Source organism: Protopterus annectens, chromosome 3.part1 (genome assembly GCF_019279795.1).
Source record: "Protopterus annectens isolate FY-2018-M chromosome 3.part1, PAN1.0, whole genome shotgun sequence".
NCBI classification, from domain to species: Eukaryota; Metazoa; Chordata; order Ceratodontiformes; family Protopteridae; genus Protopterus; species Protopterus annectens.
The window spans coordinates 170351464-170378192 of record NC_056732.1 but is presented as its reverse complement, the minus strand read 5'-3'; the positions used below and the strand labels follow the sequence as shown (position 1 = coordinate 170378192).

Genomic DNA, 26729 nt, shown 5'->3' with positions numbered 1-26729 from the left:
TCTGGTATGTCCAAGGATCAGTTTCAAGGTTACTGTCCAGTCCAGCTGGTGAATCTGGGAATTTTGAGGCAATGTTACAATTGCCTTGTGTACACAGACAACCCTCTCCTCCTTCCAACAAACTCTAATACATGTGAGAGATGCAGTTACACAGCCAAACTGGAGGCAGAGCTCTCTCAACCCAAGACTGGCACAGTCAGTCAGGAGGAAAAGGTAACCACCCACATCACAAATCCAGTCTCACATAGACCTATTGCATCTGCATACCCAACACATAAACACACAAAAACATACTCGAAGGCTCTAAATAAAAATCTGCCTAAACAGCAAAGACCTCCTAAGCAGATATCCAAGCAACAGCCACCCCTCAATACCCACGAATCACATATCTCACAAAGTCAGTGTGCCTCACAGTCACAGCCCTTAAGGCCAAACAACACACCAAATACACTTGTTATAGGGGACTCTATTGTCCGGCACACTGACATCCCGCTCACCAGACTGAACAAAGAGAAGGTCACTGTAAGCTGCCTGTTGGGTGCCAGGATCCGCCACATAATGCAAGCACTCAGGTCACTCCAAAGCAAGTACAGGTATGACTCCGTCATTGTCCATGCTGGTGTGAATGACCTGAGATGTACCTCCCTGGACTACATGAAAAGAGACATAGAGGAGCTCTCTGACCATGTAGCCCAGGCTGGTATGACCCTGACCTTGAGTAGCATCTTGCCCTCACCAAGAATGATGCCACAGTATAAAGACAAAATGATCAGTTTCAACAATTGGCTAAAGTATTGGTGTCATTCAAAGGGGATCCAGTGTCTGTCAGCCTGGGACGACATGCTTGACAAGCAACGTTGCTTGGCTAGGGACGGCTTGCACCTGTCACCCTTAGGCTTTCGTATACTGGCCAAGGCTCTTGCCACCCCCATAGTGCCTTTTTAGGCAAGGCTGAAAGGACAAACCCACCTCCATAGACAACCCAAGGATAAAAAAACTAAAGGTAATGCTACTCAATGCCAGAAGTCTAAACCTCAAGATGCACGCACTCGAGGCTCTCCTCAGTATGGAGAAAATCGATGTCTGTGCAGTAACAGAAACCTGGTTCAACGCTCCTGAGAGCACCCCAGCACTACCAGGTTATAACTCATACCATGCGTTTCGGCCCCAAAACTCGAATCGAAGCACAAAAGGAGGGGGCGTATCTATATTCATCAAAGATACCTACACCTCCAGGTTAGTGGCACTGCACGAAGCATCGGAAACCATCCATGTGCAACTAACAGCGGGCAAAACTGCCTTTCAGTTTGTAGCCTGCTACAGAACACCCTCCCTATTACAGGAACCCCACTTGGCATTCCTGAGAACACTGGAGAATATGAAGGTCTCTCCAAACACTATGTTATTGGGTGACTTCAACTACCCAAACCTTGACTGTGAAAACTACTTAAGCCCAAACACCCTCGCCCAACGGTTCCTTGAATTTATAAACTCTAACGCAATGGAACAACTGGTCACCACTCCCACAAGAGGGAACAACATATTGGACCTGGTCATCACCAACATGGAGACTCTATGTTCCACACCAGAGGTAAACCCCTCATTGGTAAGATCAGACCATAAACACATTTCCCTGGACATCCATATTCCGTCCCCACCCCCAGCCAAGGAAATCACTGTAAAGAATTTCTCAAAAGCCAACTTTGCACTTCTCAAGACTGAGGTGGAATCCTTCAAAGCCCCTGGGCCAGAGGATAATACAGCCCAATCCGCAGAATCCTTTATAAATGCATTCTATGAGCACCTGCAGGAATGCATGGATCGTGCTACCCAAATAAAACCAAGACTCACTCCTCCAAAAACAGGAGACTGGTCTGGTGAACCCTGGCCATAAATAAGCCATACAACAGAAGGAGGACGCTACTACATGACAGAGCAAAATCCCAAAAAGGGAAGGCATCTCTGATCAGTATTAGCAAGAAACTTCGAATCCTCATAAAAACATCAAAGGCCAGTTTCAAAAGAAAAATTGGCCTAGACACTAAAGATAATCACAAGGCCTTCTTTAGTTATGTCAGGAACATGGGCGGAAACTCCCAGATATGGAAGACAGATTCAGCGCAAACTTCTCCCCCCTCTTCCCCCCCAAAGGAGCAAATGCCTATCCCAACTGAATGTAACCTCCCTGACATCACAGATGCACAGGTGAAAGCTGCCCTCTCCAAAGCAAAAAACACAGCATTTATGGGACCGGACGGTGTCCCAGGCTGTGTCTTACACGAGCTCCAAGAAGAACTGAACCCTCACATTAAGTCACTGTTCAAACTTAGCCTTACTACAGGATATGTACCCAAAGAATGGCGTACTGCTACAGTAGTCCCACTCCACAAAGGTGGTGCCACAGCGGACCCCGGAAACTATCGCCCCATAAGCCTGACTAGTCTGGTCTGTAAAGCTATGGAGCGTATTATCATGGAACTCATAAACAAAGACATTGGGAGCCTCCAGACACTGGACCCTACCCAATTCGGCTTTGTTAAGGGCAGATCTTGCCTCTTAAACCTAGTTGATTTCTTTGAAACAGTTACCAAAGCCATAGATGAGGGCAAGGTAGTCCACACAGCCTACCTGGACCTCGCAAAAGCCTTCGACACAATACCCCACTCTGGCATCATAAATAAGCTTACCAGCTTAAATATCAACTCCTATATCACAAGATGGGTTGCAAACTGGCTCAGAGATAGAACCCACATGGTCAGAATCGCAGGTGCCATGTCCGAATCCAAACCAGTTACAAGTGGCGTCCCACAGGGCTCAGTTCTGGGATCTCTCTTGTTCGGTATATACTTCTCTGAGGTTCAGGCTAACACGGGGGGGTTATGGTTGACAAAGTTCGCAGATGACTGCAAACTCGGGGCCATAATCGAATCTCCAGCTGACACAAGCATCTTCCAAAAGGGTCTCACAGAGACGGATGTTTGGTGCCAGAGCCACGGCCTCAAGCTAAATGCTAAAAAGTGCATAGTCATCCCCTTTGGGAAAAACAAGGTGTCCACAAATTACCACATAGGTGGTAATCCATTAAGTAAGGAAGAAGTAATTGGAGATTTGGGGACCAACATAGATAGTAATCTCTGCTTTGATAATCACGTTGCGAAAGTGGTTAGAAAGACCTTCTATATAGCCCACCTTATCATGAAAGGGTTCGCATCTAGATCAAGAGAGGTCATTGTGTCCCTCTGCTCGTCACTCGTCAGGCCCATAATTGAATACAATGCCCCTTTTGGGATGTACCTTACCTGACACCTGCAGCAACTGGGGAGACCCCAAAAGTACTTCACCAAGAGGATCATGGGCTACAAACAGATGTCCTATGCAGCTCGAGGATCATGGGCTACAAACAGATGTCCTATGCAGCTCGACTAAAGAAACTCCAGCTCTACTTAGTTGCTTATTGCCTACTCAGAGGTGATCTATGCCTGACGTACAAAGCCATGTCAAACCCAGAATTAATGGACATGCTCCACCTCAAAAAATCCAAGTCCCTTAGAGCTACACGCTCCAGGGACCTAAACCTCAGCACAAAAATAAATAGGACATGCTGGAGGGACAGATTAATTTCCCAGAGGCTCCCCTCACGCTGGAATAAAATCCCAATTTATGTTAGACATAGCCCCTCGCTCACCCTTTTCAAGCAAAATCTTGATGCGTGGATGGGAAATCGCAAATTCACCCGTGGGATCTCTTCTGTGTCCCTGCTAGACAGAGGCACAGTAAACTAATCTTAAAAGGGTACCTTCTGTGACCTACTTTACAGAGACACAGTAGGCTAATCTAATAGGGCGGTGGAAGCCAAATACACTCTGGCTAGGCTTATAAATGCCTTAGGGCAGATAGCCTAGTATCTACCTATGAACCTGTGAATATGTATGAAACTAGGATATGTAAAATAAAGAAACTGTTGCAGAAAAGAGGAAAATTCCAGGATGCAACAAACTCCCTTACCAGCCTCAGTAAGAAGCTGAGATTCCTCATAAAATCATCCAAAGCTAGTTACAAAAATAAAATTGCCAAAGATTCCAAAGACAACCACAAGGCATTCTACAGCTATGTCAAGAATCTAAATGGCAATGCTCAGATCTGCTCTGAGCTACAACAAAATGACATTAGGTTTACTGATCCCAAGGATATTGCCAATATCATGGCAGATCGATTCAATACCAACTTCACCCCCCTCTCACCCCCTAAAGGGCCCGTCTCAATACCAAAAGATTGCCAAATTCCGGTAATCACGGCCACACAGGTAGAAACCACACTCTCCAAAGGTAAGAATACAGCATCCATGGGACCAGATGACATCCTGGGCTATGTACTACATGAACTACAAAATGAACTGGCACCTCACCTAAGTGTCATGTTTAATCATAGCCTCACCTCAGGCTTTGTGCCCATTGAGAGGCACACAGCTACAGTTATCCCACTCCACAAGGGGGGATCCACCTTGGATCTCAGGAACTACTGTCCCATCAGTCTGACGAGCCTGATCTGCAAGGTCATGGAACGCATTATCATGGAACTTATAAACAAAGACATTGGCAACCTTCAAACACTGGACCCCACCCAATTTAGGTTCGTGAAGGGCTGATCTTGTCTCCTGAACCTGATTGACTTCTTCAAATCAGTCACCAGAGCTGTGGACAAGGGTAAGGTGGTCCACACACCCTATCTGGAACTCGCAAAGGCCCCTCGACACCATCCCCTAGTCTGGAATCATAGATAAACTTACTAAGCTGGGCATAAATCCCTATGTCACTCGATGGGTTGCCAACTGGCTTACTGACAGACCCCAGACTGTAAAAGCAGCCAACTCCAAATCCAGCTCCAGACAAGTGGAGTACCTCAGGGTTCAGTCCTGGGACCACTCTTGTTTGGCATCTACTTCTCTGAAGTACAGACCAACACTAAGGGACTCTGGCTAACAAATTTCGTAGATGACTGCAAACTGGGAACCATTATTGAATCCCCAAATTATGTGGATATTCTACAAAAGGGCCTTACAGAAACAGCTGCTTGGTACCAGAGCCATGGGCTCAAGCTTAATGCCAAGAAATGTATAGTTATCCCCTTTGGGAAAAAACATGTGCCCATGAATTACCACATAGGTGGTAGTACACTAAACACTTGAAAGTGTGATGAGAGACTTAGGGACACAGGTGGACAGTGGTCTCACCTTCGATAACCACATCGCCACAACAGTCAGGAAATCCTTCTATGTGGCATACCTCATCACTAAGGGCTTTTCATCAGGAAAAAAGGAGGTCATTGTCCCACTGTACTCATTCCTCATTAGACCCATTATAGAGTACAACGCCCCGTTTGGTATGTACCTCATAAGACATCTGCAGCAGCTGGAAAGGCCGCAGAAATACCTCACTAAAGAATCACAGGCCTAAAGCAGATGCCCTGTGCTGACCGTCTAAATAAACTCCAGCTAAACTCTGGCATATCGTCTACTCAGAGGTGATCTCTGCTTAACATACTAGGCCATGTCAAACCCTGAGCTGTTGGACATGCTCCACTTAAAGAAATCCCAATCCCTCAGAGCCACACTCTCCAGGGATCTAAACTTTGTCATCACAATGAACAAAACATGCTGGGAGGGATAGGTTCCTGATCCAGAGACTCCCCATACTCGGAATAGACTGCCCATACATGTCAAGCAGAGCGCCTCCTTGGCCCTCTTCAAAAGGAACCTTGACGATTGGATAAGAGATAGTAAATTCACCCCGGGGATCACGTCCGTCACCCTGCTAAACAGGGGTCCAGGGAAGTAAATATTGTGGGAAAACATATCCAGGGAATTGTTATGGCTAGGCTTGTATAGGCTGTAGGGCCGATAGCCTAGTACCAACCTATGAGAGGGAAACTAAACACATTCCATTAATTGTTATCATTATGCCTATTATACGTATTCAAATCAACATCCATTGTCGTCAGATTTTTTAATTCTCTCACTGGTGCTATACAGCTCTGAGGCTGTTCTCTCAGCTTTCGTACCTGACCAATCCCTGGATCCCTTGATTGCTGGATTTTAGACGGGCCCCCTATCTTCTCTGGGGATTCTACTTTAAGGGTAGTTCACTGTGAGATGAATGGCCTCCACCAGAGGTCACACAGGCACTGGGTTCCACAAGCCTCCCTCTCCCCATAATAGAAAGGTTGGCATTTGGCCACATCATCTTATCCCATGGTCAGCCCTGCTGGTTGCTTGAGTCCATTTTAAACTCGGGTCATCGGTAACACAAATGAATACCCTGCCAATGTACTATCGGGCACTAGTGATATAAAAATTCCGCCAAATATGAAGAGTGAAATTGCATTGAAATAGGGTTTAGTTGCCTTAATTGCAAACAGTGCTTTTCTGACAACCTTCATTTCATGTCTGTCAGTTAGTGCAGAGGTGTATAGTGCTGACTTTTTAATGAGCTGTTTCCTGTTCCAAGGGTTTAGGGTTTGACTCTTTCCAGCTTCATTTGCCTACTGTGACCTTGGCCATGTCACTTAACCAGCTAGTGGTTTGAAGCAATTGGGAATTTGAGCTAGGCTCCTTAATGCTGTGCTGGACTGTATGTGTAGTAACTACCTCTAAGCCTACATGATAGGAAGTTTCACCATCCTGTATCCACATAACAATTAGGTTAATATATAGCTTTTAAAACCTTTGTCAGTTGTATAGTCTTCTGCCACTATTTATTGGTTTGCATACATCAGCAGTCAGCCTGGTAATTCATCAACAACTATCTGTTCAGAATGTAATACAATGCATTAAATAATTTAAATGAATAAGAAGAATTGCGTTGTGGTAAGCAATAAAATGTGTAACAGTTTTTTCACTTATTGCATCATTTTGCAAACTCTTAATTCATCCATTTTTACCTGTGTATCTATACAAAGGGGAATTTTCCATCCGAATCTAAACCATTAGAGGTGTTCCCTTGTTAGTTAATGTAAGTGACATTACAGATTGTGAGGTAGCGCTTTTGTAAGTGACATTACAGATTGTGAGGTAGTGCATATGTAAGTGATATTACAGATTGTGAGGTAGTGCGTATGTAAGTTACATTACAGATTGCGAGGTAGTGCGTATGTAAGTGACATTACAGATTGTGAGGTAGTGCGTATGTAAGTGACATTACAGATTGTGAGGTAGTGCGTATGCAAGTGATATTACAGATTGTGAGGTAGTGCGTATGTAAGTGACATTACAGATTGTGAGGTAGTGCGTATGTAAGTGACATTACAGATTGTGAGGTAGTGCGTATGTAAGTGACATTACAGATTGTGAGGTAGTGCGTATGCAAGTGATATTACAGATTGTGAGGTAGTGCGTATGTAAGTGACATTACAGATTGTGAGGTAGTGCGTATGTAAGTGACATTACAGATTGTGAGGTAGTGCAATGTAAGTGACATTACAGATTGTGAGGTAGTGCGTATGTCTAAGGTTGGAAAGGACAATTAAAGGTGAAAGCTGAATTTGGCTTTGGCTGTGAAAAGGTTAACTTTGCAACTGTGGTTGCAAGTGCTGAGTATAAGAAGAGAGCAGCACCATAACGATTATCAGAAGGTAAGAGGGCGGAGGAGAGCGCTGTGCAGTAAAAGGACAACGTGTGGGCAATGAGTCCTCGCTGTGAATTGTAGGCCAGAAAGGAGTAGGGTGTTGTGTGTGGGTTGCATTATATGTATATGGAAGTCTAGCCCGAAAAAGGAGGTAGAGAGACTAATAAATTTGGTTGCTGTTTGAGAAAAGAGAGAGCCTGAACTCCAGAGAGGCACAGATTAATAGGATAATGTGAACTGATCTTTGGGAATAAGGAGGCTGTCTACTAGCATCAAGGATTTATTAGAGTATTGGACCTAAGGAAGCCTCTGATTTGTCTGAAGAAAAGTACGTTTTTTAATTTTTGTTGAAGGAGGTGTACAAGCTTATCCAAAACTGTATTACAAAGCAGCAGTGAGTTGCTTTACTTTTATGTGATTATTTTGTCTGTGTTGAAAGAAGAGAGACATTGTTGTGCTCCCTTTAGAACTGCTAGTTGAACTGATGAATTCAAATGTTCTGCTTATCCTTAAAGACAAAATTACTATGTAGCTGTGGCAGAATGATGCATTTTAAGTTACTTTAAAGCACTTGCTGTTTATTGCCTCAGATTTGCTAAGTGAGTAGTGAATGACACGAGTTAAATCCCCTGGGCTGGATGTACTATTACTGACTGCAACAGTTTTCAATTGCTGAAAATGGCAGCACTTTTGGATACTTAAGCATTATTTTGCCTCATATTATGTAGTTACCTTTCCTTAACAATAGTTGTATAATAGGGCGACAGAACCTCAACCTGTTGAGTGTACTGTGGACCACAAGTGTAGAAATATTTTCACTGTGCGTACTATAGTCACCAGTAATGGAACTCATTGGATTTCCATCACTTGTCATGATTGGTTACCTTAGGTATAAAAGGACTAGGAGTTTGTTGTATGGGGTTTTGCACCCGAAGAAGTTTGAAACGAAAACGTACTCATTTGTTGAGCATTTATGTGTATTTAGAGTACTTAATAAAATTGCTGTGGAACCGTGAGGCTGCACTGAGCGAGACTCTGATTGTTTTGGCTTAATAGTGAATATTTCCACTGAGTTTTTCTCCTTTTGGTGGTGATCCTTTGCTAGTTTTCTCCAAAAAATTCCACCCCTCTCTTGCCTATTGTTTGTATCCCTAATTGCAGGCATCCTTATCGGAAGGATCTCCTTCTTCCATCCCGTGTTGGTTTAGTTCTTAGAATACTTCCTGCTACTTTATGATATAATGTTCTGTATAATTATTGTTATTATCCTTAAAGACCTGCATCCAAAATCCCAGTCTCTCTTTGTTTCTGGAGCTCCCCCCCCCCATTTCATCATCATCCCTTTCCACTTTGAATTATAGTTTTCTGCTTGTGCTATGTATAGGAGTCTTAACTGTGTTGCTCTGAAATACTCCATCAAATTGGGTAATCCCAATCCGCCCTGTTCTTACTGGAAGAATCAACTTATCCTACTTGACTCTTGCTTCTTCCCCTCCCATATAATGTCCTTTAGCTGTGTATTAATTGCTACCCACAACTTCTCCTCTGGTTGATAAAAATATGTCTGATCACTGTACAAGACTAAAGGGACTAAAAACATTTTAACTGCTATCCATATCCATGTAACAAAGCTCCCATTTTCTCAACTTTTTTATCATCTTTTGTTTAGTCTCTTTCCACATATCCTTAGGTGCCACACTAGCATCATTTTTAATCCATACTCCTAAATACTTTATTTTGTCATGTCCCCATAAATATGGATATTCCTGATCCAGTTCATGTGTGGGTACATCATTTACCGTTATTGCCTTTCTTTTACCTTCATTAATTTTGTAACCCCAAAAGATCTGAAACTGTCTCAAAATGTTCCACAGCACTGTAATGTATTTTTCTGGTTTTGTCAGGTATAAAATATCATTTGCAAATAAAGCCAGCTGTACTTGACTACCATACCAATTATATTCTGGAATTTCTGAGTCCCTTATTTTCTTTGCCACTGGTTCTAAATATAATGCAGGTGATAAAGGGGAAAGAGGACACCCCTGCCTGGTTCTTCTGCTCAAGTAGAAATTATCATAGAGGACCCCACCCACTTTAATTTTTGTCTCCGATCCTTTTTATATCCTCCTAATCAACCTTATAATTATTTCAGGAAATGCAAATGCTTCCAGTGCTTCCCGGGGTAAACCTACGATCTCCCATCCACAGGTCAAGATTTCTCTTGAACAGAGCCAGCGAGGTGCTCTGCCTCACATGGACCGGGATTTTATTCCACAGCATAGGGAGTCTCTGAGTGATAAATCTATCCCTCCAGCACGTCCTATTTGTATCCGTGCTAAGGTTTAAGTCACTTGCTCTAGTGGTTTTGGTGGATTTGGATTTTTTGAGGTGGAGCATGTCCATTAATTCCGGGTTGGACATGGCCTTGTATGTCAGGCACATGTCACCTCTGAGCAGACGGTATGCGACTGAATAGAGCTGGAGTTTCTTCAATCTGGCAGCATATGACAGATTTTGGAGTCCCTTTATCCTTTTGGTGAGGAACTTTTGGGGTCTCTCCAATTGCTGCAGATGTCGGGTGAGATACATCCCGAATGGGGCATTGTACTCGATCATTGGTCTGATAAGTGAAGAGTACAGGGGAACAATGACCTCACTAGATCTGGATGTGAATCCCTTCATGATCAGGTGGGCAATGTAGAAGGTCTTTCTAACCACTTTAGCAACGTGAGTTTCAAAAGAAAGGCCACTGTCAACCTGGGTCCCCAGGTCCCTGATAACCTCTTCTGTGCTTAGTGGATTGCCACATGTATGGTAGCTTGGGGTTACCTTGTTTTTCCCGAAGGGTATGACTATACATTTTTTGGCGTTTAACGTCAGGCCATGGCTCTGGCACCAGCTATCTGTTTCTGTGAGTCCCTTCTGAAGGATATCTGTGTCCGATGCACTTTCCACTATGGCGCCCCAGTTTGCAGTCGTCTGCAAACTTTGTCAGCCAAAGTCCTCCCATGTTGGCCTGTACTTCTGAGAAGTAGATGCCGAACAATAGGGGGCCAAGGACCGAGCCCTGTGGGACACCACTTGTGACCGGCTTGGAGTCTGACATAGCACCAGCAACTCTAACCCTGTGGGTTCTGTCCTTAAGCCAGTTTGCAACCCATCTTGTGACATATGGGTTTACATTTAAGCTGGTAAGTTTTTCTACAATACCCGAGTGGGGTATTTTGTCGAAAGCCTTTGCAAGGTCAAGGTAGGCTGTATGGACTGCCTTTCCCTCATCAATGGCCTTGGTGACTGTTTCGAAGAAGTCGACCAAGTTCAAAAGGCATGATCTTCCCTTGACGAAGCCAAACTGGGTCGGGTCCAATGTCTGCAAGTCCCCTATATCTTTGTTTATGAGCTCCATTATGATCCTCTCCATAGCTTTGCAGACTAGACTTGTTAAGCTTATGGGGCGGTAATTACCAGGGTCTGTAGAGGCACCACCTTTGTGGAGTGGGACCACAGTTGCCGTACGCCACTCCTTGGGCACATATCCTGTGGTAAGGCTGAGATTAAACAGCTGCCTTATGTGCTGGTTTAATTCCTCATTTAGCTCGTGTAGCACACAGCCGGGGACACCATCCGGTCCCATTGATGCTGTGTTTTTAGCTTTAGAGAGAGCAGCTTTCACCTGTGCATTTGAGATGTCTGGGAGGCTACACTCCACTGGGATAGTTCTCTCCTTTAGGGGGGGAGAGGGGGGTGAAGTTTGCACTGAACCTGTCTGCCAGTATGTTAGCAATGTCTGTGGGTTCAGTGATTTTTGTATCATTTTGGACTAATTCTGAGCATATCTGGGAGTTTCCACCCAGGTTCCTAACATAGCTGAAAAAGGCCTTATGATTGTCCTTTGAATCCATGGCAATTTTTCTCTCAAAATTGGCCTTAGTTGATTTTATGAGTGCTCGTATTTTTTTTACTAATAATGATCAGGGGTGACTTCCCTTTTATGGATTTTGTTCTATCATGTAATAGCTTTCTCCTCTTATTGTAAAGTTTGTTAATGGCTGGGGTCCACCAGACTGGACGCTTGCCCTTTGTGGAAAGAGTCTTGGTTTTATTTGGGATTGCCTGATCCATGCAGTCCTGGAGGTGTTCATAGAAGGCATTTGTAAGGGCTTCCGCAGCTTGGGTTGTGGTTTCCACTGGCTCAGGGGCCTTGAAGGATACCACACCAGTCTTGAGTAGTGTGAAGTTTGCTTTAGAGAAGTTCTTCACTGTGGTCTTTTTGTTTGGGGTGGGCGGGATGTGGATTTCCAGTGAGATTAGTTTATGATCAGATCTCACCAATGAGGGATATACTTCCGTGTGGAGCATTTTGTCCCCATGTTTGTGATAATGAGATCTAGTATATTTTCTCCTCTCATGGGAACAGTGACTAGCTGTTCCATGGCATTTGAATTTATGAACTCCAGGAACCGTTAGGCTAGAAAGTTAGGGCTTGAGTAATGTTCCCAGTCTATATTCGGGTAGTTGAAGTCACCCAATATGATGGTGTTTGGAGATACATTTATACCCTCCAGCGTCTTCAGGAAGGCTGTGTGGGGTTCCTGAGTTTGAGAGGGTGGCCTGTAGCATGCTACAATTTGTAGAGCAGTTTTGCCTATGGTTAGTTGCACCTGAATGGTTTCGAAGCTTGGTGCGTTGCCACGAACCTGGAGGTGTGGGTAGCCTTTATGAATATGGATACACCCCCTCCTTTTGTGGTGTGGTCCGGGTTTTGGGGCCGGAACGCATGATATGAGGTAAAACCTAATAGTGCCGGCGTGCTCTCAGGAGCCTTGAACCTGGTTTCAGTTACAGCACAGACATCGATGTTCTCCATACTGAGAAGGGCCTCGAGTGCGTGCATTTTGAGATTTAGACTTCTGGCATTGAGCAGCATTACCCTCAGTTTCTTCCCATTTTTGTTTTCTAGGGTGGTAGGTTTAGAATTTGAGCCTTGCCTAAAAAAGGCACTATGGGGGTGGCAAGAGCCTTAGCCAATATCCGGAATCCTAGGGGTGACAGGTGCAAGCCGTCCCTTGCGAAGCAGCGTGGCTTGTCAAGCATGTCATCCCAGGCAGACAAACACTGGATCCCCTTTGAATGACACCAGACATTAAGCCAGTTGTTAAAGCTGATCATCTTGTCTCTATATTGTGGCATCATTCTTGGTGAAGGAAGGATACTGCTCAGGGTCAGGGTCATACCTGCCTGGGCTACATAATCAGAGAGCTCCTCTATGTCTCTTTTCATGTAGTCCAGGGAGGTACGTCTCAGGTCGTTCACACCAGCATGGACAATGACTGTGTCATATTTGTACTTGCCGTGGAGTGACCTGAGTGCTTGTGTTATGTGGCGGATTCTAGCGCCCGATAGGCAGCTTCCAATGGCTTGTGTATCTTTCTGAACTAGAAAGTAAAAAACAGACAAGCCCTTTGAGCATTAGTTTCCCAAGGGCAGTCGTGAATGGCAGATCCTGTGCGATATCCCTATCTAACGACGGGATACAGCATAGAAAGAACATTTTTCTTCACATACATAGAAATCATTATTAGCAACAGTCAGGTGACATCAAAGCAATGTGGGACTATAGGGAGCAGCTAAACGGGTGGTAATTGGTTATTAATATGTGACAGCACTGGTCTTTAAACTACTGGAATCTGTTGCACAAATACAGTTTTACTTCAGTTCTCATTGCCGTGACTTTTAAAAGCACATTTTTTCTAACATCAAAGTTTCACAAGGCATTTGTTTTTGGTTGTGTTAATTTAATCATTCCCATTTTGTTCTGGGCATTTGGTTTATTTCAAAAGTACCAGTGTAGCACAGAATGCAGAATCTAAACCGCAGGCAATTTCAAGAGGCTGCATTTTAAAGGTACATTAACATGATCTGAATTTAGTTCATTTTTGTTTTCTGTTTTACTTTCTCCTTGCAAATACTCTCAACATATTTAAAAAATGAAAAACTAAGGAAAGAAGTCTTCTCCATGCTACTTCAAAAGTAAAGACAACTGTACCCTTAGGCTGCATGCCTTTCTGTGCTGCAGATAACCATTTGTAAGTAAGTACTGATTTTTTTTTATCCAGGTTACCAGGAATAGCTTCATCAATTCTTTCCATTTCATAGCTAACTTTTTAATATTCAGACCACCTCTTTCGTATTTGATTCTGTGTGTTTTGCCCACCAGTTATCTAGGGATTTATAGACTTCCAAGAACAGTTCAGTAAACATAAGCTGGTCATCTCTATTAACACTGTATGAGTCACCTTAAGTGGGCACTCCACCTTTGCTTGTTTTCACTGTGGAAGCCACACATCCCCAGATCTATCAGCCATGAGTGTATTGCTGTCTCCCAAGAGTAGATCAGTGATGTCCTTCATGGATGCATCTGCAGTCATAACAAGTGGGTTGTCCTGTCGTCAGGCAGCCCTGCAGTCGGCCGGATTCCAAAGTCCGGGTCCGGCTTCGGCTGATGTCGCACTCCACCCGACGTCATCTCTGTTGGTCTTCGGGTATAAAAGCATCAGCCGACGCCATCTTCCTCAGTCTTTCTTGCCGCGTGGCGCCCGAAGCAGAAGCTGTTCGCAAGTGCCGGTCGGTCGGATCCAGAGATTACTTCTACCGAATACTACTTTGAAGACTTCTAAAGCTAAGTACCCCGTTGGGGACTCTTTCTTGCCTCAGCCGATGTCAGAAAAAGTTAACAATTGTTTAACCTGTGGGAAACAAATACCTCATAAAGATTTCCACTCTTACTGTCTGCCTTGTTTAGGCCCAGCCCACGACGTAGCAGCCTGTTCGGCCTGTGCCTCTTTCAACCGACGAACGCTTAGGCGCCGGTCGGAGTTTGCAGAACAGTTTTTCGGTTCTGATTTTGCGTACATTATGCCGTCGGATCCTCCGACTACCCAATCTACCAAAAACGCAAAGATAAAGACCGACACTCGCGGTCCGCGGTTTCGGCCGAAACCACGGTAAAGCAAATCGAGTGTCTCGGTTTCGGCGAAACCGAGAAAACTGATCAAAGTACAGCTGAACCTATTCTTACAACTGAGGCCCCTGCTACAACTCTTGAATCGACCTCAGAAATTTTACCCACTACGGTGGTTGACTTATCAGACACCATCCCCTTGGATGTCTCTACACCAGCACGTGGTGCTGCTAGGCCTCCAGCAGCCATGTCCATTAAGGCCTTCGCCAGGGCTAAAGCAGCCAAGACTACTAAAACAGTGCCTGTTAAACCCCCCACATACAGGCCCTCTTCTAGTTCTCAAATGCTTTCTTTGGCAGAAGATTTAATTTCTTTAATTAGAGGATCTCAATCTCACCCAGACAGGGCCTCTCAGCCCCAGAGAAGAGACCTAGGGCAGAGCCCCCTGAGCCAGTGTCTTCTGATGATTCTGCTGATGAATCAGACATAACTGACCAGCCAGAGCCTCCCTTCTCCAATTTTGAAGATTCTGATGCTGAAGAATCCATTCCAGCTGCTTCCCCACCAGAAGAATTCTCCTTTGGGGAAACCTTGCATGCCATGCGAGAACAGTTCCAATGGCAGCAACAGGATTTTTCAGACTCCAGAAAAGACTTAGGACCTTTCTGCACCTCCCACAGCACAGGCCCTTAGCTATACCTCCTGTTCTCTCTGTGGTGGATGATGCTTTCAATGATGTTTGCTCCGCTCCAGATTCTTTACCCCAGCCCCTGCCAAACCAGACAGATTTTACAGGGTGCCAGATACTCATCACCACCTTTACAAGGCCCCACTTGCAGACCCAGAAACTATATCCCAGGGTCCCAAGGCAGTAGCCGACCACAGCTAAAAACCCTATTCCTTCTGAAAGGGAAGCAAGGTCATTAGACAGATGGGGTAAAATGGTCTACACTTCAGCTACTCTCTCAGCTAGAGCTTTAAACTGTCAGTTTCACATGATACAATACCAAGAGTTTATGCTTGATCAGTTAACTAAAAAACTAACCACTGATGAATCTCTTGATAAGAAATATGTATTAGAGATGGTAAATAACATACAACAGGTTAGCAACCATTCCTTAGAATGTGGCTATGATGCACTGGAGGCTTCATTTAGATCAGCCATGACAGGCACAGTGATAAGAAGGCATGCATGGCTAAAGGAACAAGCTTTACCGGATCATGTTAAAGCTAAGTTGCTAGATGCTCCTATGGACAAGACAAGTTTGTTTGGTACACCTGCCCAGCAGGTTATGAAGAAAATGGAAGAAAAGGCAAAATCTGTTCAAACTGTTAAAGATTTCTTGCAGGTTCAACCCCAAGGTTTAGCAGGAACTGGCCTGCCAAAATTGGTCCTTTCCTGACTCCACAAAATTTCAAAGGGGCAGGAATAGACGCTCCAGAGGCAGAAACCAATCCAGAGGAGGTGCCTACAGAGGACGACAGTGGCAAGGTAACAACAGAGGCACAGACACAGCCACTGCCACTACATCAGCACAACCACAGTGACTTAATCCTAAATCCGCCTACCAGGGAACAAATAGCAGCTCCTCTAGGCGGAAAGTTAACCTTATTTTCAAAGAACTGGCACTACATAACAAAAGACAAGTGGATTTTACAAACCATAGATCAAGGTTACCGGTTTCACTTCCACACTTTACCAGTCAAAAGAGGAATGCCAAATCTACCTCCAAATCAAAAAACAGAGGCTCTACGCCAGATAATGGAGTTAGCAAACATGAGAGCTGTGGAAAGAGTGCCAACAGCAGAACAAGGAAAGGGGTTCTATTCCAGACTATTCCTAGTTCCAAGAAAGGAAAAAAGTTGGAGACCCATTCTCGACCTGTCCACCTTAAATACATACATCATTGTCCCAAAATTCAAAATGCTGACCCTACAGCAACTTCTTCCCATGCTGGGCAAGGAGTCTTGGCTGGTAACTCTAGATCTCAAGGAGGCATACCTGCACGTCCCCATTCGACCAATCTGCAGAAGATACCTCAGATTTCTTGCAGGATCAGAGCACTATCAATTCTCAGCATTGCCCTTTGGCTTATCTACTGCACCCAGAGTATTCACAAAATGCCTGGCATCAGTAATCGCCATTGCAGACTACAGGGAATTCAAATTTACCCATACCTGGACGACTGCCTGCTACAAGGGGACAACAAAAGCAAGCTGACAACAGATTTACAAAGGGTCATTTACTTGCTACAAGGACTGGGATACACAGTCAATTTACAAAAGTCAAGGCTGATACCATCCCAAACAAGGACATTCTTGGCTGAATTGGACACAGTACAACAAATGGCATTCCTGACTACAGAAAAACAAAAAGAACTTCCTCTTTACTTCTTGGCACTAACAAAACTGAACAAGTTAACAGCAAGAAAAGTTCTGCAGGCCTTGGGCTTTATGGCATCATGCATAATCTTGGTCCCATTTGCCAGACTACATATGAGGAAACTACAGTGGTACCTAAAGAATTTATGGTCCCAACACAGACACAGTCTAGAAACAGAAATCCCACTAATTCCATGCTTAAAACAGGAGCTCCTATGGTGGGCTCAGGCATGCCAGTCAAACCCAGGCCTACCCTTTCGCAGATGTCAACCAAGCCAGACCATCACAACAGACGCTTCAGACCTAGGATGGGGGCCCACATGCTGGACAAATGCGTGCAAGGATTGTGGACACAGGATCAACTTCACCTGCACAACAATCTAAAATAAATGCTGGCAGTAAAACTGGCAATCCAAAAGTTCAAACCATTTCTCAAAGAGGGCCAGTTGATGATAAGGACAGACAACACCACAGTCATGTGGTACATCAACAAACAGGGAGGCACTCATTCATACCCCTATGCAGAATGACCTTGGAGCTGTGGACCCTGGCACTCAGCTACAACATTCAGTTACAGGCAATATTTGTACCGGGAAAGACAATACTCTAGCAGACATATTAAGCAGAACCACTGGATGCCCACGAATGGAAGCTGCACCCGGACATCTTCAAGACCATCTCAAAGAAATGGGGAATGCCACAGATAGACCTATTCGCATCACCTCTCAATCACCAGCTCAAAAATTCTGCACAAGGACATTCCACCCACTAGCATGGAAAGTGGACTCACTCTCCTTCAACTGGAAAGGCCTAACAGCATATGCATTCCCACCTCTTCCTTTGATACACAAGGTACTACTAAAAATCAAGGAAGAACGTCCAAGGATAATCCTGATAGCTCCAAACTGGCCAAGACAACACTGGTACCCACTACTGAAGAGCATGTCTCGGAACAATATGTGGCCAATACCCTGATGCCTTTGATGTTAACTCAGAACAACTACAGCATCATACATCCAAACCTAAAACGCTGCAACTGACTGCATGGAACATCACATAGCAGCAGCTAATCCAGAACTTTCCCAAAGAGTTAAAGACATTATTCTTGAAGCACGCAGACCTTCAACAAGAAGGAACTATGCTGGAAAATGGAAAAGGTTTGTCATTTAGAGGAAAAGATGTGTCAAACATAGATATGCCTAACATTCTGGAGTATCTGGCCGAACTTCTTCATTCAGGCCTGTCCTACTCCTCCATCAAGATACATGCATCAGCTATTTCAGCAGAATACAGCTTTGATCCACCTGTTTTTTCGCACCCTTTGCTCAGGCAGTTCCTCAGAGGAATCAAGAATGTAAAACCTCCAAGGAAACCATCATTACCAGCTTGGGATTTAAACTTTGTGCTAGAAAAGTTGACACTATCACCCTTTGAACCAGCAGCAACAGCAGACCTACAACACCTGTCATGGAAAACTGCTTTCCTACTGGCAATTACTTCAGCAAGGAGGGTTTCAGAACTACAGGCCTTAATGGCAGTGCAACCCTTCCTAATCTTCCACCAAGATAGAGTGTCCATGAGGACTAATCCTACATTTATGCCCAAGGTGGTATCCAGAGTGTCTTTAAACCAGGCAATCCACCTACCTACCTTCTTTCCCAACCCACAAAACAGAGGGAAAGAATACTGCATACCTTGGATGTACATAGACAGCTACGCTACTACTTGGACAGAACAAAAATAGCAGAAAGACTGACCAACTTTTGTAGCCTATGCAACAGGAAGGGAAGGAAAAGCTATTTCCAAACAGACAATCTCCAAATGGATAGGAAATTGCATACGATACTGTTACTCCTTCCATGGAAAACCAATTCCACAGAACATAAGACCTCATTCTACAAGGGCAACAGCCACTACCACAGCCTTCTTACGAGGAGTGGCAACCAAAGACATTATTGAGGCGGCTACTTGGACCTCCGTGCATACATTTGCCAAGCATTATAATTTGCCTCTATATTCCAGATCCCGAGCAGGGTTTGCCACTGCTGTACTGCAAGGGATCCTAAACACACCATAATCTACTTTATCCTCCTCCCTAGTTGGCTATGGTATTCTACCCACTTGTTATGACTGCAGATGCATCCATGAAGGACATAGTACAGTTTTGTACCTACCATAAATGTAGATGTCCGAACTGGATAGCATCTGCAGTCAGGATTACCCTCCCTCCTTCCCCTCTCTGGTACTCCTAGGGTGTTTACCCTCCTAATAGCTAGCTGTTGGGGGGGAGTCTTTTATGGTGTATTTGTTTGTATATATGTACATACATGCTTATTGTTGTGTTTACCTCCATCTATTTGGAAACATTGGCATCTATCCAAATTTTAGCCTGCAAGAGGGCTACTGGCATCTGGGGCAAGAAACACTGAGGAAGATGGCGTCGGCTGATGCTTTTATACCCGAAGACCAACAGAGATGACGTCGGGTGGAGTGCGACATCAGCCGAAGCCGGACCCGGACTTTGGAATCCGGCCGACTGCAGGGCTGCCTGACGACAGGACAACCCACTTGTTATGACTGCAGATGCTATCCAGTTCGGACATCTACATTTATGGTAGGTACAAAACTGTACTTTCTGTCCCAGTTAACAAATAAATGTGCAGTGTATTGTGAAGTGGAGCTTGTAATGTTTTAAGTTATGTAAAGTGTATTTAAAGATACAGCACATAGAAACAAGCTATGTTCAAATGAGATACAAAGCAGTATTGAGTTCATAGGCAGTTATTAAATGTATTTTTAACTATCTCAAGTCTCTAACAAGTGGGCTGACAGCAACTGAAAAGGAAACAACAGAAAATGTTTTAAATTCAGTGACTGAAAGCAGAAATGTAATTATACATGATGCAGCTCTAAACAAAAATGTGAAAGCACGGTAGTTTTGTAATTTCATGTGCATTCCAGTCCTAGCAGCACCTTTAAAAGTGGCTATTTCCAATAAAATATGAGTGCCTCTAATTGAAGAACACTGTTTCCAGCAAGGTCACATCAGTTATATCTTGAAACAAGTATTTGGTTACATATTGAATACATAACAAATGGTTAATGTGCACTGTGTGTTACATAAAACGTTTCAGTACTTTAAAATCAAAGCTAAGAGTTTATTAATGCAGAAAATATAACACATCCCTCTTTTGTTTTGAATTGAACTTAAGCTAGTCGTACAGTAAATATTTGTATGTCATTGTGTAACTGAGTTGTTACTTATGTAAATGTTTTCTAAATGCTTAATGCTTTTCCGAATGTAACTGTTTGTAACTTTATGTGGAGCTTTACTCCTCGGGCCTCTGCTGAAAAGGAGCATTTTGCACAGCTGGACTACAAATGCAAAATCAGATAAATGAACCCCACCCATTGTTTAAGCTAAAATAAAACATATACATACAGCTTGAGACACAGTTTGTTTTTTTCTATGCCTTTTAAAGTTACAACAGTGCCCTCTGGTGCCAAAATTCTGTATTAAATCAGAAATACTGTAATTGTAGATAATGGGAAAGCTGCAGTACCTTTTCAGTTGTGACTTAAATTCAGCTGTTTACTTGTAGTTTTCCCATTAAAATGAGCAGCAGAGGAGGCCTATAACCTGCTAACGCACTGTACATAAACTGATTCTTTAGTGAAACAGAAAACTATGTGGGCCCTAATCAAAGCTGTCCCATGCCAGTCCTCCCCAGTGACAAATTCTTTTATACCCGTACATTTATGAGACAGATGACATAATCCAAAATGCTGTCACTTAATTCAACCTCAAACACCAAAAAAAAAAAAAAAAATATGGCCACAAAGCTACAGAAGTCATTGTACCTAATTATGGCAGTACCTAGGTCACTTATAATACTTACTTAAATTGGTTACTCTGTTTTTCAGAGTAAACAAGAAGACAAAAGTTTGCATTGTTTTACTCCAGCCAACAAACCACACACACTATCATATCCCAAACCATCTACAATACCATGACATATATATATATATATATATATATATATATATATATATATATGTATATATATCGTCTTTTGCCAACAAACAACTTTTACCATGCGTGTGCTGCCCAACAGTAGTAAATTGATACTAATCCAAACATTATAGACTGTGTAAACTCACAGTCCCTTCCCACAGCTCATTACCCTTCTTTACACCATTGCTAACTGTACTGGTGAAGGGCCTCCAGATAAACCCGATCCCCAGCAAATACCGTTTCCAAACAAGAAAGGTGTAAAAATGTCTCACTTGACCCTGACAGGTTCAGAAACAATTTTATCTGACTATAACAGTAGATACAGTTCCATAAACTTGAAATTGTGGCCATAACTGTATCCTGTCTAAAACCTCTAAGTGTCCTATCAGAGATCGTAGCCAGCTATCATAACATACCAAAGCATGAGGCAAGGACCTGGGATAGGTGGTTAGTAGTGTCAGAATATGTGCTTCTAGTTCAACTAGCAAACTCTCAACAAAGCTCTTCTTTCCCCAGATTTTTCTGCTGGCTGTAGACTGATTTGCACAAGTACATTTGCGAATAACTTGACATGTCATGTATTGCAAGCTAAAGCCCACCAAATATCATACCAGAACAGTTAACGCTTATCTGATAGGCATCCACAAGTACACAGTCATCAAGTATTATTGTAGGAGACTTGAGCACCATTTGGGGTCCCATGTGCAGGTCTCACCGATTGCAACCTGTGAGTGATTATCCGCGCTGCAAGCATGTCCTTGATTCCATCAGCAGTGGGTACTAAGATACGTATGCAAAGCTCTTGGAACCAATCCAGGTTTAGCGTGAGAACCACCTGCACTGCAAAACCTAGCCTGCTCCAGGAAAATTGATTAGGCACCACTGTGTAACCAGAACTAGTATTCCTGCTCTTCTGGTAACTAAACCACATAATACAGACTGCTCCCCAGTCAGTAATGGGGCAGAAACACTAAAGTGCACTTTAGTTTTTGCTCCTTCAGAACAAATTTTTGGCTTACAGTCATGTTATGATATCAAATCAAGAAGCGCTGATTAATTTTACTATGGAGCAGACAAATCGGCAACAATGCAGAAGTCATACTACAGCCTTAGAGATGGATTCAAAAACCAAATTGGTCAAGCTAAATGAAACTACATCGGAAGTATATTACTTACTCTAAGCAGAAGTCCTTTACTCTATTGGGAAGGTACTATATAAACTAACAGTTAAATCCCTACAGAATAACATTGTGGTAGTACAACAGAAAACAGCAGTTCTAGCTAACCCTAAATGTAGTCATTGATTTGTTCATGTCCCACTTTGCAAACCCAGTTACATACTTCTCATTCTGAGAGTTCTCTGCACAATCCTCTCTGTTAAGTAAAATAGCCAAAAACACTTTACAGTTCTTACATACATTTGCTATGGGCACTGTGGCTTTGGTGACCTTTACCAGAAGTTTTGCCACACCTGCAGTACTTTTATTGCTACCCCAGTACAGCACATAAAGGTGTCATTAAACAATACGTTTCCTGAACTCCTGAAAACTACAGTTATCGTTCCACTTTCAAAACAGAACGATACTAGAGCCACAGAAAGTTTAGTCCTATTACAGTCCTGTCAACATGGTCAAGTCAACGTATCCATTTAGACACCAACAGTGAGTGGATTTTATAAAAGCCACAACACTAACAAATGCCCTCTTACCTTTCACTAATAGCATTTATCAGTAAATAGATTGCAGAAGTCTGATGGGTGCCAGTTACATAGCTTTAACAAAAGCATTCACCATCATTGCCCCAGATGTTGTTACCACAATTTGCTGCCTCAATTCAGAGTAGGCATGTTCTGTTTATAAACTGCTTAAATAACCAGACCACTTACCAGGCAGAGTTTTTCCATGCCCAGTCCTCTTCCTATAGGAGAACATAACAAATCTGTTGTGTGACTGTTTGTTTTCATGTCAGTATTATCCCAGATGTCCTCACTTATGCAGATGTCTTAGTCATTCAGTCAGAAAGTCAAAACTCACAAAACTAAATTCTGGCTGTAAGTCATGCAGTGGTCCAAACTTCACTGTATCAACATTCCCCTCCCATCACCTACTGGAACACACAATGAAGAAATGTACATCGGTGCAAATTGTGATTTTTGGAAATACACCCATCTCCTACCAAAATTTTACTTTCAGCCTTTACAATTAAGTACATGGTGTGCAAATTCCAGTAACTTTTAAAGGGTGTGATGTTTACTTTGGTACCAACTGATTAATCATTCCAAAGACGTTGTTAGTAAAAAGCACTCCATTTCCATATAGCTGTATGGACCAGTCATAGGTAGTTCTTCAACTACAAATATCAAAAAAATACTTGAAAGCTGCCTAAATGAGCAGCTATTTTATTTGTGCATCTCCTGTGATAGAACACCACTACCTGACACTTCAGAATTGCAAAGCCTTCTGATACAATTTTGTAATGACCTTGCATTGTAGCACTAATGTATATTTCAGCAAAACCACATTCCTAGTATCCCAAAATGAACAACTAAAACACCACAACAGAACTCTTGGTCACTGAACACGGTCAGTCTGCTGTGTCCTCTGCATCATGTAAAAAGGTTGTCCAGAAGCGCTGTCCATCTGAAATCCAATGCATTTCATCATATTTGTATACATCCCCAAACTGTTATTCTAATGTAACACGTAGGGTCATAAAGCACCCTCCCGTATATTCTCTGCACCACTATATTAATTGCTCCGTACCACTGCATCATGAAAGGTCTACAGCACTGCAGTGCATTTTTTCTTTTACTTTGTTGCACTACTCTTTGCCTAATGTAATGCATTTCCTGTATTCCTTATTTTGTAAGTGTTTTGTGGCTAAAAATGAACCCCTGTGGCTCTGTCCACTTAAGGTAAAATTAAAACGATGTTATAATGTAAACACTTATATATTTCCTACACACTCCAGAGACCTCAACCTCATTACCACAATCAATAGAACGTACTGGAGGGACAGGTTCATAACCCAGAGACTGCCCATGCTATGGAATAGACTTCCCATACATGTCAAGCAGAGCACGTTGCTCACCCTCTTCAAGAGAAATCTTGATGAGTGGATAGGAAATAGAAAATTCACCCCGGGGATAACTCCAGTGGCTCTACTCAACAGAGGCACTAGGAACAAAGGTCGGGTGGCACGATGCCAGGGTAATCCTATGGCTACGCTTGTAAAGGCCCCAGGGCCATTAGTCTAGTACACACCTATGAACCTATAAGTATTTTCGTTAGTTAGGGATTGCAGCAGTTAACATGTTACAGCTGTATAATTTTGTCTCTCTCTCTTTTTTTTTAGGGTTATTGACAGTGGAGAAGCCAACAGAATGAACACTCAAAGTATTGCTATAGTATTTGGGCCAACTCTTTTAAGACCTGAGAAAGAGACTGCCAGTATAGCGGTCCACATGGTATATCAAAATCAAATTGTGGAACTTATTCTAATGGAAGTTGATTCAATTTTTGGACATTAAATGTGCAGAGACATAATTAGCAGCATTGTGAACACTGGTTTCTAATTAAGAGCTCAGGAGTCGAAATACTGTAAATCGAACATGGCATTACCTGTGTGGACCAAGTCCTTACTGGTTAATATTGCACTTCATTTTGGGAGCTTTGAAAGTTCAGTTTGCCATACTTGGCACGTATTTGACATTATATTTGATGTCCATGCCTTTTCCTTTTTGCAGTGGAATTATTCAGAACAAATAATGTACTTAATTTCCTTTTTTCAGCTGATGATAAGCAGCTCTGGAACCACATCTACACTGGATTATTACTTTTTTTAGACCACTATGAATGGGAAAGTGAAACACTGTAGTATTTAAAATATCGCTTCATTTTTGATGATGCTGTGAGAGTGAGCTTGTGTTGTATTAAGAGTTTGTTCCAAAGACCAGGTTGGGCTAAAGGGGGGAGGAGTACAGTTACTGTTTTCAGTTGCCATTTATGCACACCTTAATGTCTGTGTGGTAATTCATGTCTTAAATCTTTTGCAGTATCTCTTTAGTGAATATGTTGGTAAGATAAGCTGCATGATTTATGCATGCGTTCACAGCTGTAATGTTGCCGTAGTACTGGTCAGGAGTGGTTTGCAGTGATGCAGAGCAGATTGTTTGAAGTACCCCCCCCCTCTTTCTAAGTACTGTATTGCACATAGTCCACACAGAACTTTAAGACGAATCAAGAGTATTACTGTAAAACTGAATATACAAGTCTATCCTTTGCGGATAATTTATGAATTAGAATCTTCTTACTACAAATGCAGGGGTTTAAAGCATCACTCAGTACTGGCTTTGCTGCAATGAATTCTTATATAACTGTCTTAAATGCTGAGGTTTTGATTATATTTTGTGGCATATTTTCTTTGTAAATATAGACTGAAGGCTTGGTAACCTTTGGCTTCTGTACATAGACTTGTTATTGTATAGTCTTGTAACTGTTGAGGTTTTTAGTTCTTTTCTAACCATACTTTTCTAAATTTGAAAACAAAGTTCTAACTATGGGTCAGTTTGCTGCAGAGAGCAGTTCTTAGTGGGTTGGGAGGGACACAGATCATTCAGGAACTGGAACTTTGAGATATTAATCATGCACTTTTTGATTTTTAATTATTTCATTTGCAGAGAGAATGGGTTTCGTGCAGATGGTACTGGAATATTGCAACAGTTTCTACTGAATAGTGGATGCATTATAAAAAGAGACTTTAAACTTATTTAATATGTACAGGATTACTTGCAGAAAATAGTTATTGTAACTTACATAAATGATACTGTATAAACTGATGTCAAGTGCTTTCAGAAAAAAATATATATGTTTATTTTAAATTTGTCTTTACATTATTAATGTAGACAGTTTAAAAGGGCTTTTGGAAGATTGTTACTGGGAGCATGGTCAGCTACAACATTTCTTGAATGTATTTTTTCTAGACTAACTACTGTAAATGACATATCGGTATGTCTAATCTGAATTAAACTGAAACAGTGGACATCTTGATTTGTGGCCTTTGTGTTGTTTTGCTTATGTCACCATTTTAATGTATATGTGCCTGACAGCTAACCTCCGGTTATTGTGTCTGATGAGTCACATTTTGTTAAGAACGGTACTGTGTTGTTTACTACTTCACCTTCTACCTTGTATGCATTCACTTTTATCTGTAATATTCCTTCATGTCCATGTGATCAGTGATATGGCATGTTGTCCAGCTTAACTTGTTTATTGCTTTTTTGTTTACTGGAAAAATCCAACTGAGCAGTGCCCTTTTTCACCGGTGGGCCGGGAAGAAAAGCACCATTATTCAGACATCTTTGACATCAGTTACATAATTTACAAACATTTTTTATTAAAAATAGTTACATAGGTTATATTTGAATATTATTTTTAAGTACAGGGAGGTATCTGTGGTACATTATTTTCATTAAATATGGATTTCAGGTTTTACCTAAGAGTATTTGTTACTATAAATCTAGGAGATAGGCACATAAGATAAAAAGAGCAGCGCCGAGAAAGGATGAAAGGAGACATAAAGATATTGAGATGATAGAGGAGAGTATAGTGGTGATAACAGTGCATTACGTTTTATGCAGCAGAGTTATGGCATGAATTCATATAGCTAAGTTAGTACCACTTTAACCAGGGGTGGTACAGGCGCAGAGACATTTAAATATGAATTGTTGCTTGAGTTGTTTTTTAACGTCTTT

General features: G+C 42.5%; 1 protein-coding gene across 9 annotated transcripts in view; it reads left to right on the top strand.

The window, feature by feature from the left end:
* The window catches only part of ARHGAP12 (Rho GTPase activating protein 12), a 1910410-nt gene extending 1884385 nt beyond the window's left edge, over positions 1-26025 (top strand). For all 9 annotated transcript variants that reach the window (XM_044066697.1, XM_044066699.1, XM_044066698.1 and 6 more), the window contains one exon: positions 24332-26025. In XM_044066697.1, the coding sequence (XP_043922632.1) occupies positions 24332-24506 (175 nt within the window). In that variant the 3' untranslated portion in view covers positions 24507-26025. The remainder of the gene's footprint in view (positions 1-24331) is intronic.
* The last annotated feature ends 704 nt before the right edge of the window (positions 26026-26729 follow it).